At 54.6% G+C, this 14,523-nt stretch overlaps 1 protein-coding gene across 1 annotated transcript; it reads left to right on the top strand.

The window, feature by feature from the left end:
* Positions 1-10,923: 10,923 nt before the first annotated feature.
* LOC128933546 (serine/threonine-protein kinase pim-1-like) lies at positions 10,924-12,966 on the top strand (the record flags this gene model as incomplete). Its single annotated transcript, XM_054270549.1, has 5 exons — positions 10,924-10,990; positions 11,390-11,496; positions 11,607-11,657; positions 11,855-12,221; positions 12,854-12,966. Coding segments are annotated over exons 1-5 (705 nt in total), but the record flags the coding sequence as incomplete, so codon positions are not given.
* Between the last annotated feature and the right edge of the window lie 1,557 nt (positions 12,967-14,523).

Genomic DNA, 14,523 nt, shown 5'->3' with positions numbered 1-14,523 from the left:
TACAATAAAAGCTATGTTTTAAATCACACCAGTGTAAGTCATGCACTCCTGTAGATGTGTTTTCAGACAGAGATATTTATATATATGCCTAGTGAATGGCCTCCTGGGCAGCAGGAACAAATGAGGAAGGAAACTGGGCTGATAAAACATGCTTCTGCTTCAAGAAAAACCCCCCAGTCTTCCCTTTCCAGAGAAGGCTATAAACCTTTTCTTGATTGGCCTAAAGGGGATAAACAAGTCCCTCCATGTCCTGATCTTTTACTAGTCTGAAATTATTTAGAGAAGTTTTAATTTATTTTTTTTTTTTTTGTGGGGGGGTGGTGGTGTTCGGGTCTGCACTTCAGACCTGTTCTCCCAGCAGCCAGGGACCTACAGCTGCTGTGGGTGGGGCAGGTGCTCAGGCAATTACCAACAGGTGCTTGGTAATTGCTAACAGCAGTTGAGGGGAGAAGTTGGCTTGTGCCTGGCTGAGAGCTTGACGACTGAGGTGAGAGAAGGGATAGGGAGTGGAGTGGAAAATATTAGTTACACAAGCCAATCTGAGGTGTAGGTGGGATTTAACTGGATTAAGTACTGCATTTCATGGTCTTAATCACAATTTATGAAGAACTGAACATTTAACTGTGAGAAAGGACTATTTAGTTGTTATTCTAGATGCTGCATTTACTAATATGTAATGTAGTTTTTTTGTATTTTGCTCAGAAGCTGTCTCAAAAACATTGAAGTCCAACTAAAGTCTTCATAAACACAAGTTAATAGCTTACTTTTTGTTAAAAACAGAAGCTGAAAGGGCCAATGGCTCTTGCATTCAGTAATTCACACATTTTAAAAGAAGTGGCTCTCTCCTCTTCCTGTGGCTAACTAGTCTCTTCAGGCTAGAAAACATTTCTGGGAGCATTTCCTTGCTGCTCCTATATCTCTATGCCCTTGGAATCTGATGCTAATTCTGTATTTTTCTAAAATTAGAAAATTTTAAATTTCTGTAGGCCTTTTCATTTTGTAATTTGCACCTGTCACTCGGGGGGGAAAAAAGTCTGATAAGTTTTTTTTCTTGTAGGCCTGTCAAATTGCAGCCCATTGCATTTAGCTGCAAAATCCTAGGTCATGCTAACAGGATGCCTGAAATGGACACTGGTAGAGGGTAAAAAAAATTGCCTGATACAGATGCTATCAACTATTTTTAGTTCCTGACAGTCCAGTATTTCCCTTACCTAAGGGATACCTGTTCATATTTCTTTCTCTTTTTCTTGCAGCTCTCAGTTCTGTGATGACTGAGAAACAAAAATACAAAGTAAGGGTGTGCAGAGTAGATGGACTTTATGAGAATTAGGGGGCAATTTGACTATACACTGATCGGTATGATTGCCTTCTTCTGTGAGATTGTAGTGATGTTGTAATATATGTTGGGAAATAATTCATGCTATAAAAGCATGTATTTCATAAAGATTGCAAAATCCAAACAAGTCTCTGACCACAAGCAGCCTGAGAGGTAGGAATTTCAAATTCCGAAATTCCTGAAGGTGGCCAGATAACGATCGGCACTTTAGCCCAAGAATAGACACACCCAGTGCGATGATCACCATTATCCCAAGACGTGTCATGTCAATCGGAAGACCCCTGAGAGTGATCATTGCCCTATTGATAACATCGATTAAGATAGCCAAAGTCGCCAGAAAGATACGTGTGAATACATGACTTCCCTGAATCCGATCAGTGCTGGCTATCAACAAGGAAATGGCAATTGTCCAGCTCTGCACAGTGAAAGAACCAACTATGAATATGCAGAGTTACAAAAGAAACTTGGACTTCTTTGCTCAGGCATAATAAACTGTATAAAGCATCCCTGCAAGAAGCGGCTCTCGTGAATGGTGGAGAGTCCGATGCAATAGAGGGGGGATCCAGGTTCACCCAGCACCCAGCCCGGGCTCGACACTGTCTCTTTGGCTGTGGTGGTTTTGAAGACCATGTTTTAATAGCAGAAAAAGATAAAGAAATCTTTTCAGATTTTTTATAATTTGGCTTTCGATTGATCATTCATAACAGTTCCATATAGATGATTCCACATTTGGTGTCTTGGTGCGTAAATCAAGAGCACAATCAGTTCATGATAAGCACCAGTACAAGCTGGACTTCCCAGAGCAGCCAACTGAAAGAATCTGAAAAGAAGAAATGCAGGAAATGCCTTGGTAAACCTTGACTGGAAGATGGGTGATTTTTTTTCAGTAATCTATAATCCATTCCCTTGGCCTTTGGCTTTCTTAACAAGGCCATTTGCATTCCAGATTCCCCATGAAGTGCGAAGCCTGAGCTTGTGGAAGTGGCTGAAAGATTCCCTGTTTCTCTGCAGGGACATTCAACTGGAACAGGAGCCGGAGCGCTGTCTGGGGAAGCCTTCTTGGAGCTGGAATTTGTGCCGTGTTGGGAGAGGAGGAGGAGGGGGAGAAGACTGGCGCTGTGTGGCAGGAGCAGGAGGTTTGAGCCACAGGACATTCTGTCTGCGCCGCTGCCCCACAATGGGCGGCCGTGCCTGTGGCTCTGGGCCTGGCCCCGCGTGCGCTGAGCTCCCTGGCCTGGGCTCAGGTTCCCGCTGGGCCTGGGCAGAGCCTGGGCTCAAACTGGGGGCAGCAGCAGTGCAAAACACCTCTGGGCATCTGCGTTTCCTGCTGCTGGGAAGGAACAGTGAAGCGAGTTTAGAAGTTCTGATTTCTGCTTCTCCTAGTTGATTTTTTAATTTAACTCCACACTGCGGAGGCAAATTCTGTGACAGCCTCTGTCAGCTTATTCTATTTCAACAGTGCTAGCAACAGGGCTCTGTTTGAGCCCTGCAAATGTGGCCTGTGAAGCTTTAATTCCCCTCATCTTAGTGTTCAGGGGCTGGTAAGCACTCCAGTATCTGCTGATCTTTATGCCTGTGACAAAAATACTGACTTCACTGTCATGAAAGCACCGTGGGTAGCACCAACTGAAAGAGGCACTTGCATTTTTATGGATAAAATTCAGGTTGCAAGCAGAAGAGGGCCAAGAGCAGCCATAATCTGCAATTCCCAAGGCAGAGGCACCAGCCGCCTCCTCCTGTCACCTCAGGGTGAGTCAAACAGAGCTGGAAACAGTGCTGGAACCCAATCCTTTCTTGCTCTGAGGTCTGGCTCAGGGCAGCACAGGCGGGCCCTGAGCAGTCAGGGCTGTGTGTGGGTGCTGGTTGCTGTGCTCCAGAATTGAGCTGGAAAAAGCCCTTGGGAGCCAAGGCAGGAGCAGGCGGGAAGGGGCCGGCGCTGCTGCTGCTCCTGGCCGGGAGCCCCGGCTGGGCCGGGCTGGCGCCCCCTGCGCTGCGGCTGCTGCTGCTGCCAGAGCCGGGCGGGACTCGGGGACAGGCAACAGACACGGGGGGGACAGCAAAGGCCTGGTGGCTGCAGGGATGGTGGCGCTCGGGCCAGCGCCAGCACAGAGCTTCAGCCCGCAGTTAACCCCGAGGGAAACACTGGGCAAAGGCTCCATTTCAGCCTTTCTGCACTCATGGCTGTGAAAGGACTGAAATGAAAGGAGAGCAATCAGTGCCCAACACCTTCTCCTTTGGGAGGAGCCCCGCATCTGGGGCTGTGAGGGGCCATGAGGGATTGTGAGGGGCTGTGAGGGGCCGTGAGGGGCCGCGAGGGGCCATGGGGAACTGTGAGGGGTTGTGAGGAGCCATGAGGGGCTGTGAAGGGCCATGGGGAACTGTGAGCGGCTGTGAGGGGCCATGAGAGGCTCTGAGGGGCCATGAGGGGCCGTGAGGGGCTGTGAGGGGCTGTGAGGGGCCATGGGGAACTGGGAAGGTGTTGTGAGGGGCCATGAGGGGCTGTGAGGTGTCACTGTTGAGTCGAGAATGTCACAGAACTAGGCAGGAGGCAGTTGTGTAGAGAGAGTGAAAGAAGGTTTTATTCAAGAGAACCGTGCAGTTTTTATAGAGAAACAGAAAGACGAAGTAGAACAACACCACCTGCAGATTGTTTATACTAACAAGTTATCACATCCCTACCATACCCTAAAAATTCTCACATGCTGCTGTGAGAAACACTTGCTGTTTCTCTCTCTCTCTTCCAGGGCATCCTCAGTGAGAGGCTGTGAGGGATCTCGGGGAACTGTGAGGGGCCATGAGCTGTGGGAGGCTGTGAGGGGCCATGAGGGGCCATGGGGAGCTGTGAGGGGCCATGGGGAACTGTGAGGGAGCCATGAGGGGCTGTGAGGGGGCATGAGGGGCCATAAGGGTCTGTGAGGGGCTGTGGGAGGCCAGGGCCCTCATGGAACCAAGGATCCATTGTGACTGCAGTACCAAGGAAATCATTGTTGACAGTACAGAACCTCATGGAACCAAGGGGCCATTGTGGCCCAACAAGGCCTTGTGGAACCAAAGGCACCATGGTGACACTATGGAACCTCATGGTACCACAGATCCATTGTTACACAGCAGCCACAGCAGGGCTGCAGAACCAAGGAGATCATTGTGACACTGCACAACCTCATGGAATCAAGGCGTCCATGATACACTACTGAACCTCATGGAGCAAAGGGTCCATTGTGACACTGGGGGACCAAGGAGACTGTTGTTGGCAGTAGGAAAGCTCATGGAACCAAAAGTCCATTGTGACGTTGTGGGGTGTCATGGAACCATGGAGACCATTAGGACACTTCAGGACCACTGGAACCAAGGGGCCATTTTGACACTGCAGGGCCTTGTATAACCAAGGGGTCCTTGTAGCATGGCAGGGCCTTATGGACTCAAGGGGATCAAAGTGACACTGTGGGGCTCCATAAGGGGCTTTGGAGCTCCATAAGGGGCTGTGGGGTTCCATGAGACCACGGGGCCATTCTGACCATGGAACCAAGGATACCATTATTACACTACAGAATAAAAGAGGCCGCTGTGAACCAGCAGGAGAACCCACTGGGACTATTGTGACACTTCAAGGGCATTGTGGAACAGCAGGGCCTTGTGGAAGCGATGAGACTATTGTGACATCCCAGGGCCTCATGGGAGCAGGGGGCCATTGGGACACTGTGGGTCCCCATGAAAAAGGGGCCAGTGTAACACATCCAGGCCTGTTGGAACCAAAGGGCCACTGTGATCCCAGGGAACCCAATAGAACCAAGGGGCCATTTGGAGACTCTGTGACCTCATGGAAGCAAGGGGCCATTGTGGCATTGTGCAGTCCCATGGCAAGAAGGAAACCATTTGGACACTGCAAGGCCACTTGGAAAGCAAGGGGCCATTGTGCCACTGCAGAGCCAAGGAGACCATTGTTATATCACTGGGCCTCATGGAAACAAAGATCTGTGGTGATCCTACAGGGCCTCATGGAACCAAGGGGCAATTTTGATGCTGCAGGGTCCCAAGGATCCAAGAACATGGAACAGGTCAGGGTGGCTGGGCCTCCTGGGGGCTGCTTGACTGGTCCAGCTGGCCTTGGCATGTTGAGAGTTGCTTCTTATCAACCCCTGAAACCCTGGAATTCTTTGCATTCCTTCCTGTGGGAAGGAACTGTCCTTCTCCAGGGGTTCAAGGCTGAAATTGGGATTCCTCCTCCAAATGTGATTATATCCAAGGATTATTCCCATATGAAACCTGCCAGGACAGAAGCTCTGGCTGGCCTTGGCCTCTTGGGGGCCACTCCTCATCTGCCTTCAAAACACTGGGGGCCCGTTCTTTTCTTCCCATTGAAAAAAACACTTTCAAGTCCAGACATCCATGGCCAAAACTGAGAATCCGCCTCCAAAATTCCTTATATCCAAAGGTGGCTCCCAGACAAAAGCTGCCAGGGCTGTCTAGATTCTCTTGACTGCCCTGGTGGCCCTGGTGTTGCTGTAGGGCCTGAGTGCTCTCGGGGCCGGGCGCAGTCTGGGGTGTGGCAGTGCCGGGGCTGAAGCAGGGACAGGCCATGGGCATGGCTGGGGCAGCGCTGACAGCTCAAGCCAGGCCATGGGGGCTCCAGGCTCCTTGCCCAGGCTCTCTCAAGAACACGGCCAGGCCAATGCTCAGCACAGAAAAGCCCCTTGAGCAGCCCCAGCAGCAGCCCCTCCTCCACACTCCAGGCTGGCCGTGGGCAGGCTGGAGGCAAACAGCACGGCTGGGGCTCTGCAAGGGCCGTGGGGGAGATGGGAAGCAGCAGCAGAGCAGGGGCTGATCCATCCCCAGTGCGCTGCACAGCCCAGGGCAGCGTGCCAGAGTGTCCTGATGGAGCTGCCAACAACATCTCCCCTCTGCAGCCCTGGCCTCTCCCCCAGCTCACACAGGTGCCCCATCCTTGCAGGCACAGACACGGCAGCACTGGCTCAGCAGCCCCTGTTTGCATTGCACACAGCAGGCGGGAGCACCCCCATGCTGTTGGTGTGGGCACATGAACCTGGAGGAGCACAAATGCCATCAGCCCCTGGGGCCACCAAGGGCTGGGGGACACCAGGGAAACCACTCAGCTTTGTCCTGGCCTCTGCAGTCAGCCAGAAAGTTTGTTCCCATCAGCTGGGAGTTTCCTGTGCCACTGCAGATGCTGTTGCTCAGAGCCAGGGCTGCCTGGCAGCCACCCCCAAACTGCAATGAGCATTTCCTTGGTTTCATCTTTGCTTTCTTTCCTCTTCCTGCTGCAAATTTCTTCCTATTGCCCACCCCTCTTCCCTCCCCTGCAAACAGCCCATCCCTTTTTGCCCTTTCCTCTCTGTCCCCACTCCCCATTGCAGTTCCTGACTTGGCCGCATGGGAATGTCCCTTGGGGAGCAGGATCATCCTACAAGTGCTGCAGGAATTGTCTGCAGGCTCCTGCAGTGCCTGGTGCTGCTCCCTTGCCAGAGGCACCCCAGGCCACGGGGGCACATCTGGGCTGCTGTGTCTGGCTCTGGGGCTCCCTGTTCTGGGCAGTGAGGAGGAGCTGCAGAGGCTCTGCAGGACTGACAGGATGGGCTTTGGGGCTGGCAGGAGAAGCTGAGGGACCTGGGCTGCTGAAGCTTCTGAATAGGAGCCCCAGGGCTCATCCTGCAACTGCTCCAAGGGTGGTTCCAGAGAATCCCAGAACCAGCAATGTTGGAACAGGCCATGGAGATCATCAAGTCCAACCTGTGCCTATACACTGCCTTTTCTCCCCTGAGCCTGCTCTTCTCCAGGATAAACAACCTCAGCTTCCTCAGAAACTTAACACAGCTCTTGTGCTCCAGACCCCTCCCCAGACTTGTTGTCCTTCTCTGGACACGCTCCAGCCCCTCCATGTTCTTCCAAAATTGGGGGCTCCAGATCTGAACACAGCACTTGAGGTGCTGCCCAAACAGTGCTGAGCACAGGGGAAGAATCCCTGCCCTGCTCCTGCTGGCCACACCATTCCTGAGCCAGGCCAGGAGCCATTGGCCTTCTTGGCCACCCGGGCACACTGCTGGCTCATGTCCAGCCTGCTGTCCATCAGTCCCTGCAGGTCCCTGTCTGCCTGGCTGCTCTCCAGCCCCTCTGGCACCTTGCTGAGGGAGGGAGGCAGGGAGGGAACTGGTCCAGGTCAAATCCTTCCTGAAATGTGGTTTTTGCTGGCACTGCCAGTTCCCAGTTCTTGATATTTCCCTATTCTGGTACAGCCCAAGTGCAGCAATTTGCTGGCAAAGAAAGCCAAAACCAAGCAAAGACCTGGTACCTACAGCAAATGTCGGATTTTGGTGCTGTTTAGATGGTCTGGGAAAAGCCCAAGAGATGGCCTTGGGCTCCCGAGTTCGAAAGGACGAGAGGAAACTTCAGATTTGTTCTCAGTCTCGGTGTTTATTAATTGCTTATCTAAAAGATTTTCTCTTGGCCTGACAGAGTTCTGCTCAGCAGTCAGCCATGGGCACACACTGAGAGCCCCTGGGGCGGCCACCTATCTTTATACCCGCAGTTACGTATACAATATTTATCATTTTTCTACAATACCCTCTACCCTTATTAACCAGTGTTCCCCTAGTAAGGTCCAATCCCGGAGTGCCAACATCACCACAGAAGATGGAGGCCTAGAGGAAGAAGAAGAAGGAGAAGGGCACGCCCCAATTCCTCCATCTTACCTCTCTAGACCCCCCTGTACAGAAATCTTAAACCCTGTATCTCACACTCCAATTAACTTGTCCCTTCACCATTCACCCCAGTGAAATCCTCCTGTCCTCATACTGATGTCATCTCCCATGTGGGATCAAAGTCCAGCCACCAGACATTTCTGGCAACATTCCAGGACTCCCGAGCCCCCCAGGGGTGGTCTCGTTCACCCTGCACCCCAGTTCTGAGAGACTGAGATCCCACAAGCAAACTGATCTCATGTTTGCTGACACTGCCAGTACCCAGATCGGGAATGTCTCAGATGCCTGCACAGCCTAATTCCAGCAGTTTGCTGGCACCGCAAAATTAGCATCTGGAAATTTCTCAGTGCCAGCAAAACCTAAATGCAGCAATTTTCTGGCAAAGAAAGCCAGAACCCAGCAGCTTCCCAGTGCTGCCACCAGCACCACCCAGGTCTGGTGTTTGCTGCGCAAGTGCCCAGATCTGGAAATTTCCCAGTGCTGGTACAGCCCAAGTCCAGCAATTTGCTGGCACAGAAAGCCAAAATCCGGTAGTCTCCTGATGCCAGTACAGGTGCCCAGACCTGGTGTTTGCTGCCACTGACAGTGCTCAGATCTGGATATTTCCCTGTTCTGGCAGAGCCAAGTCCAGCGATTTTCTGGTAAAGAAAGCCACAATCTGGCAATTCCCTGCTACCGTCATTGGCAATGCCAAGATCCGGTGTTGGCTGGCACCACCAGTGCCCAGATGCGGGAATTTCCCAGTGCCAGCACAGCCCAAGTCTAGTAATTTTCTGGCAAAGAAAACCAAAACCTTGCAAATACCTGGTACCTACAGCAACCCAATCTTGTGTTTGCTGACACCACAGTGTCCAGATCCGGAATTTTCAGATGCCTGCACAGCATAATTCCAGCAATATGCTGGCACTGAAAGTTCACATTTGGCAATTTCCTGGTGCTGGCACATTCCCCACCCAGATCTGGTGTGCGCTGGCACTGCCAGTGCCCACATCTGGCAATTTCCCTCTTCGGGCACCACCCATGTCCAGCAATTTGCTGGCAAAGAAAGCTAAAACCTGGCAATTTCCCCTTGCCAGCACCACCCAATCTGGAGTTTGCTGACAGCAGGATCCCAAGAAAGAAGGAAGGAAAGAAGGAAATAAAAGAGGATGGTATCCAGATCCAGTCCTTCCTGGAGCCTGGAGCCTGAAATGGGCTGTTTGCTGGCACTGCCAGTGCCCAGATCTGGAAATTTCCCTATTTTGGCACAGTCCAAGTGCAGCAATTTTCTGGCACAGAAATCCAAAACCCGTGGCAGCTTCCTGCTACTGGGTCTGGCACCGCCCACATCTTGTGTTTGCTGCACCAGAACCCAGATTTGGAAATTTCCTGGTGCCAGCAGAGCCCAAATCTGGCAGATTTCTGTCGCTGGCAATGACACCACCCAGATCTGGTGTTTGCTGGCAGCACCAGCGCCCAGATCTGAAAACTTCCTGGTGCTGGCACAGCCCAAGCCCAGTGATTTGCTGGCACAGAAAGCCAAAGTTTGGAAATTTGCAGGTTCTGGCTCCAGCACCATCCAGCTCTGGTGTTTGCTGGGACCGCCAGTGCCCAGATTTGGAAATTTCCCGATGCCTTCACAGCCCAGGTCTAGCAATGTGGTTTTAGCTAGCTTAGGAAGAGAAGTTCCTCGGACTGTGACTTTCCTTTTTCTTGGAACTGTTTAAACCTGCTCTGGACTCAAAACCCACACAAACACCGGCAGCTCACACCTGTGGCCCCCCGAGCTCTGGGACGCTGCATTCCAGAACCAGAGGGACTTAGAAGAGACCGAGTGAGCCAACTACAACCCACAAAAAGGACTTTCTGAATTTGCCATCGCTTCAGCACTGCCAGAGGTTTTATTTGATATTATTCATTTTCCATGCTTGCGAATACTTTACTTGTTAAATAAACTGGGGTTTTTTTCACTTTTCTCAAGGGAACTCTTTCCCTGAACTAGTAGGGGTAGGGGACACTTGAACTTGCTTTCTAGATGGACCCCTTTTGGAGGTTTCCTCCCAAAATTTGCCCTAAACCAGCACAAACAGTCATCATGAAAATTTCACCAGTGGCGTAATTTCCTGGTGGCAAATCTTGTGACAGAAGCTTGACCTTGTTCTCCATGAGAGATTATTGGGAAGAGCAGACAGGAGAAGATTCCTGGAAAACTGAAACAGCTTTCCAGAAGGGAAATGAAAATGAAAGAAACAATCCAAGATGTTTTCCTCTATTTATTTCTATGCTCTCCTTTTCCATGTTGCACTACTTCTCCATCCCAGTAATTCCAGATGCACCTCACCTCTAAGACTGGTGACTTGGTGATTTTTAGACACTCTAAAATCCCATGAGCCACACACAGTTTTCCTTCCCCTGTTTTTACTGGAAAGCAACACTGGAGATGTAAGTGCAGTGCTTGGGTCAGGTAGGAATCCTACCCCACGGGAAGGTGCCCCGACAGTGTTTGGCCCTCAGCAAGGACAATGCACAGCAGCAGGCGAGGGGATCGCTGTGCCAGAGTGCAGGAGTCATGGCTCTGCATGTGGGCTCAAGGCTGCAAAGTTCCCGTGTTTGGGCAGACGGAGGGGCTGGCCCCGGGGCGCGGGGGATCGAACGTGGGGCTTGTGGGGCGAGCGGGGAACGGACACGGGGACGAACGGCCCCGGTGCCTCAGTTGCAGCAGCGGCAGCAGCAGCGGCGGCAGCAGCGGCGGCAGAAAAAGCAGATATTCTACAACACTCACTCTCTTTCTTTCTCCTTCTCTCCCTTTCCCGCTGTCGGGCACCCTTCTCTCGGGGTCCCTTGCCCGACGTCCCTCTCCTCTCCCCGCCTCCCTCTCCCCTGCCGGGCCGGGCCATGCCCCCGGCCCGCCCCCGGCCCCAGGCGGGGCTGCGCCATGCCCGGCCCTGGCCGTCCCGCCGCGGTCTCGCCTCCGCCTGGTTCTGGCCGTACTGGCGGTGGCGCTGCTGGGCGGGCATCAGTGCCTGGTGCGGGGGCGGCATCGCCGCCCTTCGGCTCCGCCTGGCCCGAGGCCGGCTCCGGACCCGAGGCAGGGTCCAGTCCCGACCCCGGCCCCGGCCCCGGCCCCTGCTCCTCCCGGGGCCCGCCGAGGACACACGCGGCGCGGCCGCTCCCGCCGCTTCCGCTTCGGCTTCCCCGGCCCGAGCTCCGCCTCTCGGCAGCGCGGCCGCCGGCCCCGAGCCTCCCGTGCCGCGTTCCCGGGAGCGAACGCCTGGGCATGGCCGGCCCGGGGCGCTTGAGAGGCGCTCGGGGGCCGTTGCTGGCCCCAGGCCGAGCGCTGACCGCCGCGTCCCGCCCGCAGGGAAGACCCAGCATGGCCTGAATAAGCAGTACAGGCTGGGTTCGCTGCTGGGGCGCGGCGGCTTCGGCAGCGTCTTCGCGGCCATGCGGCTCTCGGACGGCGCCCCGGTGAGCGGCGGACGAGGAGGAGGGGGCGGAGGAGGAGGAGAAGGAGGGCAGAGAATGGGGCTGGGCAGGGAAGGCGGCGAGCTGAGCCCGCTGCTCCCCTTGACTTGCAGGTGGCCATCAAAAGGGTGCCACGGAACCGCGTCCTGCACTGGGGCGAGCTGGTGAGTGAGCGGGGCCAGCAGCCGGGGCTGCCGGGCGGGGATGAGCTGGCGCCCGGCACGGTGGGAGCCGCCAGGACGCCCCGAGGGAGAGCGGGCGTGGGGCCAGAGCAGGGTGCAGAGCATCCCGGGCTGGCTGAGGGCTTCACGAGCCCCGGCACGGCATCGGCTCCACTGACGGCATCGTGCTCCTCCCGCAGCCCGACGGCACCAGCACACCCCTGGAGATCGTGCTGCTGGCCAAGGTGTCCACTGGCTTCCCTGGTGTGGTTCAGCTGCTGGAGTGGCTTGAGCTCCCCAAGGACATCTTGATGGTGCTGGAGCGGCCAGAGCGGTGTCAGGACCTGCATCGTTTCATTCGGGCACGGCGGTTCCTGCCCGAGGAGGAGGCGCGGGAGCTGTTCTGCCAGGTGCTGGAGGCCGTGCGGCACTGCATCAGCTGTGGGGTCCTGCACCGCGACATCAAACCAGGGAACATCCTGGTTGATCTGGCCACCGGGCAGGCCAAATTGATTGACTTTGGCTGTGGCACCTACCTGCAAGACACAGCCTACACTCACTTTGCAGGTGAGCCCATCCAGGGCTCCTGGGCCCAGCATCTCATGGCCCAACATCTCCCAGCCCAAGCTGGCTGTGGCAGCAGGGATTCTCTCTTTTGCGGCCCTTCATGGCACTGAGTCTTCAGCTGAGTTTCTTTTGAAACTCAGGGCTGAGTGGGTAGCCATCTTCCAGCCCTGCTGGCAGCCTTTGCCCCCCACTCTGCCCAGAACTGGTGCTGGGGCAGCCAGCCCAACAAAAACACCTGTGGGTGGGGGTAGCAGAGAGGGGGGACTGGAACCTGTGCCCAGCCGGTTTGGTGTGCAGGTGAGAAAGGGCTTGGACTGCTCCACTCACCTGGTCTGTTGGGGTTCATAATGGTTTTTGGGGCAATGCAGGCAGGGAGGATGAGAGCATGGTTTTTCCCAGCACTGGGTGGGTTCTTCCTTGTTATGGTCAGGCCTTGCCAGGGCTTCCACTGCCCTCTTGAAACACCAGAGGCTTCTTTTCCAACCCCAAGTCTGTACACAAGTCCCAGGTGCTGGTGAGAGGGCAATGCTCACCTGTGTGCCAAAGAGGCAGCCCCCACATGCCCAGGGATGCTGCGGCCAGGCTCTGGGAGCACCAGCTTCCCCCTGATGAACTCCATCTGTATTCCATAGGAACACGGTCATACAGCCCCCCGGAATGGACTCACTTTGGCCGGTACTGTGGCAAGCCAGCTACCATCTGGTCCCTGGGCATCCTGCTGCACCAGATGGTCTGTGGGGAGCACCCTTTCAGGAGGGGCCAGAACATCAGCTGGGACCATCAGCTCTCGCTGCCACAACGGCTCTCTCAAGGTGGATCCTCATCTCTGGGCACGGGGGGAATCCCAGTGCTGGGAGACAGCAGCAAGCTTGTGGGCATCCTGCTCTGGCAGCTGCTGAGGAGGTGGCACATGTCCTGCTCTCCTCCAAAACAGGGAATGGATGGGAATGTTTAGGCCCAGCTTTGAGCACATCCAGCATGGCCTGTGCATGGGAATGGTGGGGCAAAGCCAATAGGAGCCTTCTCCAACTAACTGGTGGTTTCTGGTTTCTCTGCCCAGAGTGTCAAGATCTGATCAAGCGGTGTTTATCCATGCTGGACTTGGAAAGGCCCTCATTAGAAGAGCTGTTCTGTCATCCTTGGATACAGGATATTCATCTGCCCCAGAAGAAGGGAGAGAGCACAGGCACACTTTGATCCAGGGCCCTGGTAAGTTCCAGCTCCACACGTGCCTTGGCAATGAGAAGCAAAGGAACCCAGCCCTTTTTGTGCTGCCTGTGTCACTGCACCGGGGTCATGGGATGGGAACACGCAGCCCTTGTGCTGGAGCTGAGCTGCTCTGCCCAGCACTGGTGGCCGCCATCCAAGCTGGTTTTGCTTGTCCTGGTTCCCTGACAGCTGGGGCCCTGGGCAGAGCCCTGAGAGCCTGGTCTGCCCCCAGGGAAGGAGAAGGAGCCCCTGGAGAAGCTGTACTGGGTGGGGATGCTGCTGCTGGAGAGAGTGAGGATGACACCAAGGATGACAAGCTCTTCCTCAGCCTGGCCAGCTGAAGATGATGGACTTTGATTCTGGCACCTTCTTCAAAGCCAGGCTCCACAGTGAATTTGCAGATGAGTCCACATGCAGAGGGATGCTCTCAGATTTGGGCATTGCCCAGCCTGGCTGGGAACCAAAGGCTCCCCCTTTGCTGGGGCAGATGCAACTCATTCTTCAGTGGCTGCCCAGCTGCTTTTGGCAGGGCTGGAGGATGGGCTGGGGTGGGTACGAAATGGGAGTGGGCTCCTGGCCCTCCCAACAGCCCCCAGCACCCACCGCGCCCCGGGCTGGGGCTGGGGCTGGGGCAGCCAGCCCGACACAAACAAAGCCCCATGGTGGGAGCAGAGGTGGGGCTCCCGAACCTGTGCACAGCTGCTTTGCTGTGCAGGCAAGGAAGGGCTTGGGCTGCTCCACTGCCCTTGTTTGCTTTGGGGTCACCGTGATTTTTGGCGGCAGTGCAGAGGGGAAGAGAGAAAGTGTGGGCTTCCCTCACCCATGGCTGGGTTTTTCCCTTGCATGCAGGGGTTTGGCCTTCCTCAAGGCCCTGGCAGAGATGGGAGTTTTTACCGTTTTTCTTGTTTTCCCTTTTTGCATCTAATATCTTTTCAAGAATGTGTTGTTTGTTTTTCCAGAGGAAGCATTCCAGGTGGTCCAGTGTGGATGGGGAAGTGCTTGGGAGCAGCTGTGGCATGGATGGGCCATGCCCTTGGAGAAGGCTGAGGCCATGGTTTGGGAGCAGCTTTTCTTGCAGCCGTGGGTGGCATGA

Source organism: Melozone crissalis, unplaced genomic scaffold (genome assembly GCF_028551555.1).
Source record: "Melozone crissalis strain CALT ecotype California unplaced genomic scaffold, PUWL_Pcris_2 ptg000003l_1, whole genome shotgun sequence".
Taxonomy (NCBI): domain Eukaryota; kingdom Metazoa; phylum Chordata; class Aves; order Passeriformes; family Passerellidae; genus Melozone; species Melozone crissalis.
Note: the sequence above shows the minus strand (reverse complement) of the source record. Positions and strands in the feature narration are given on the sequence as shown.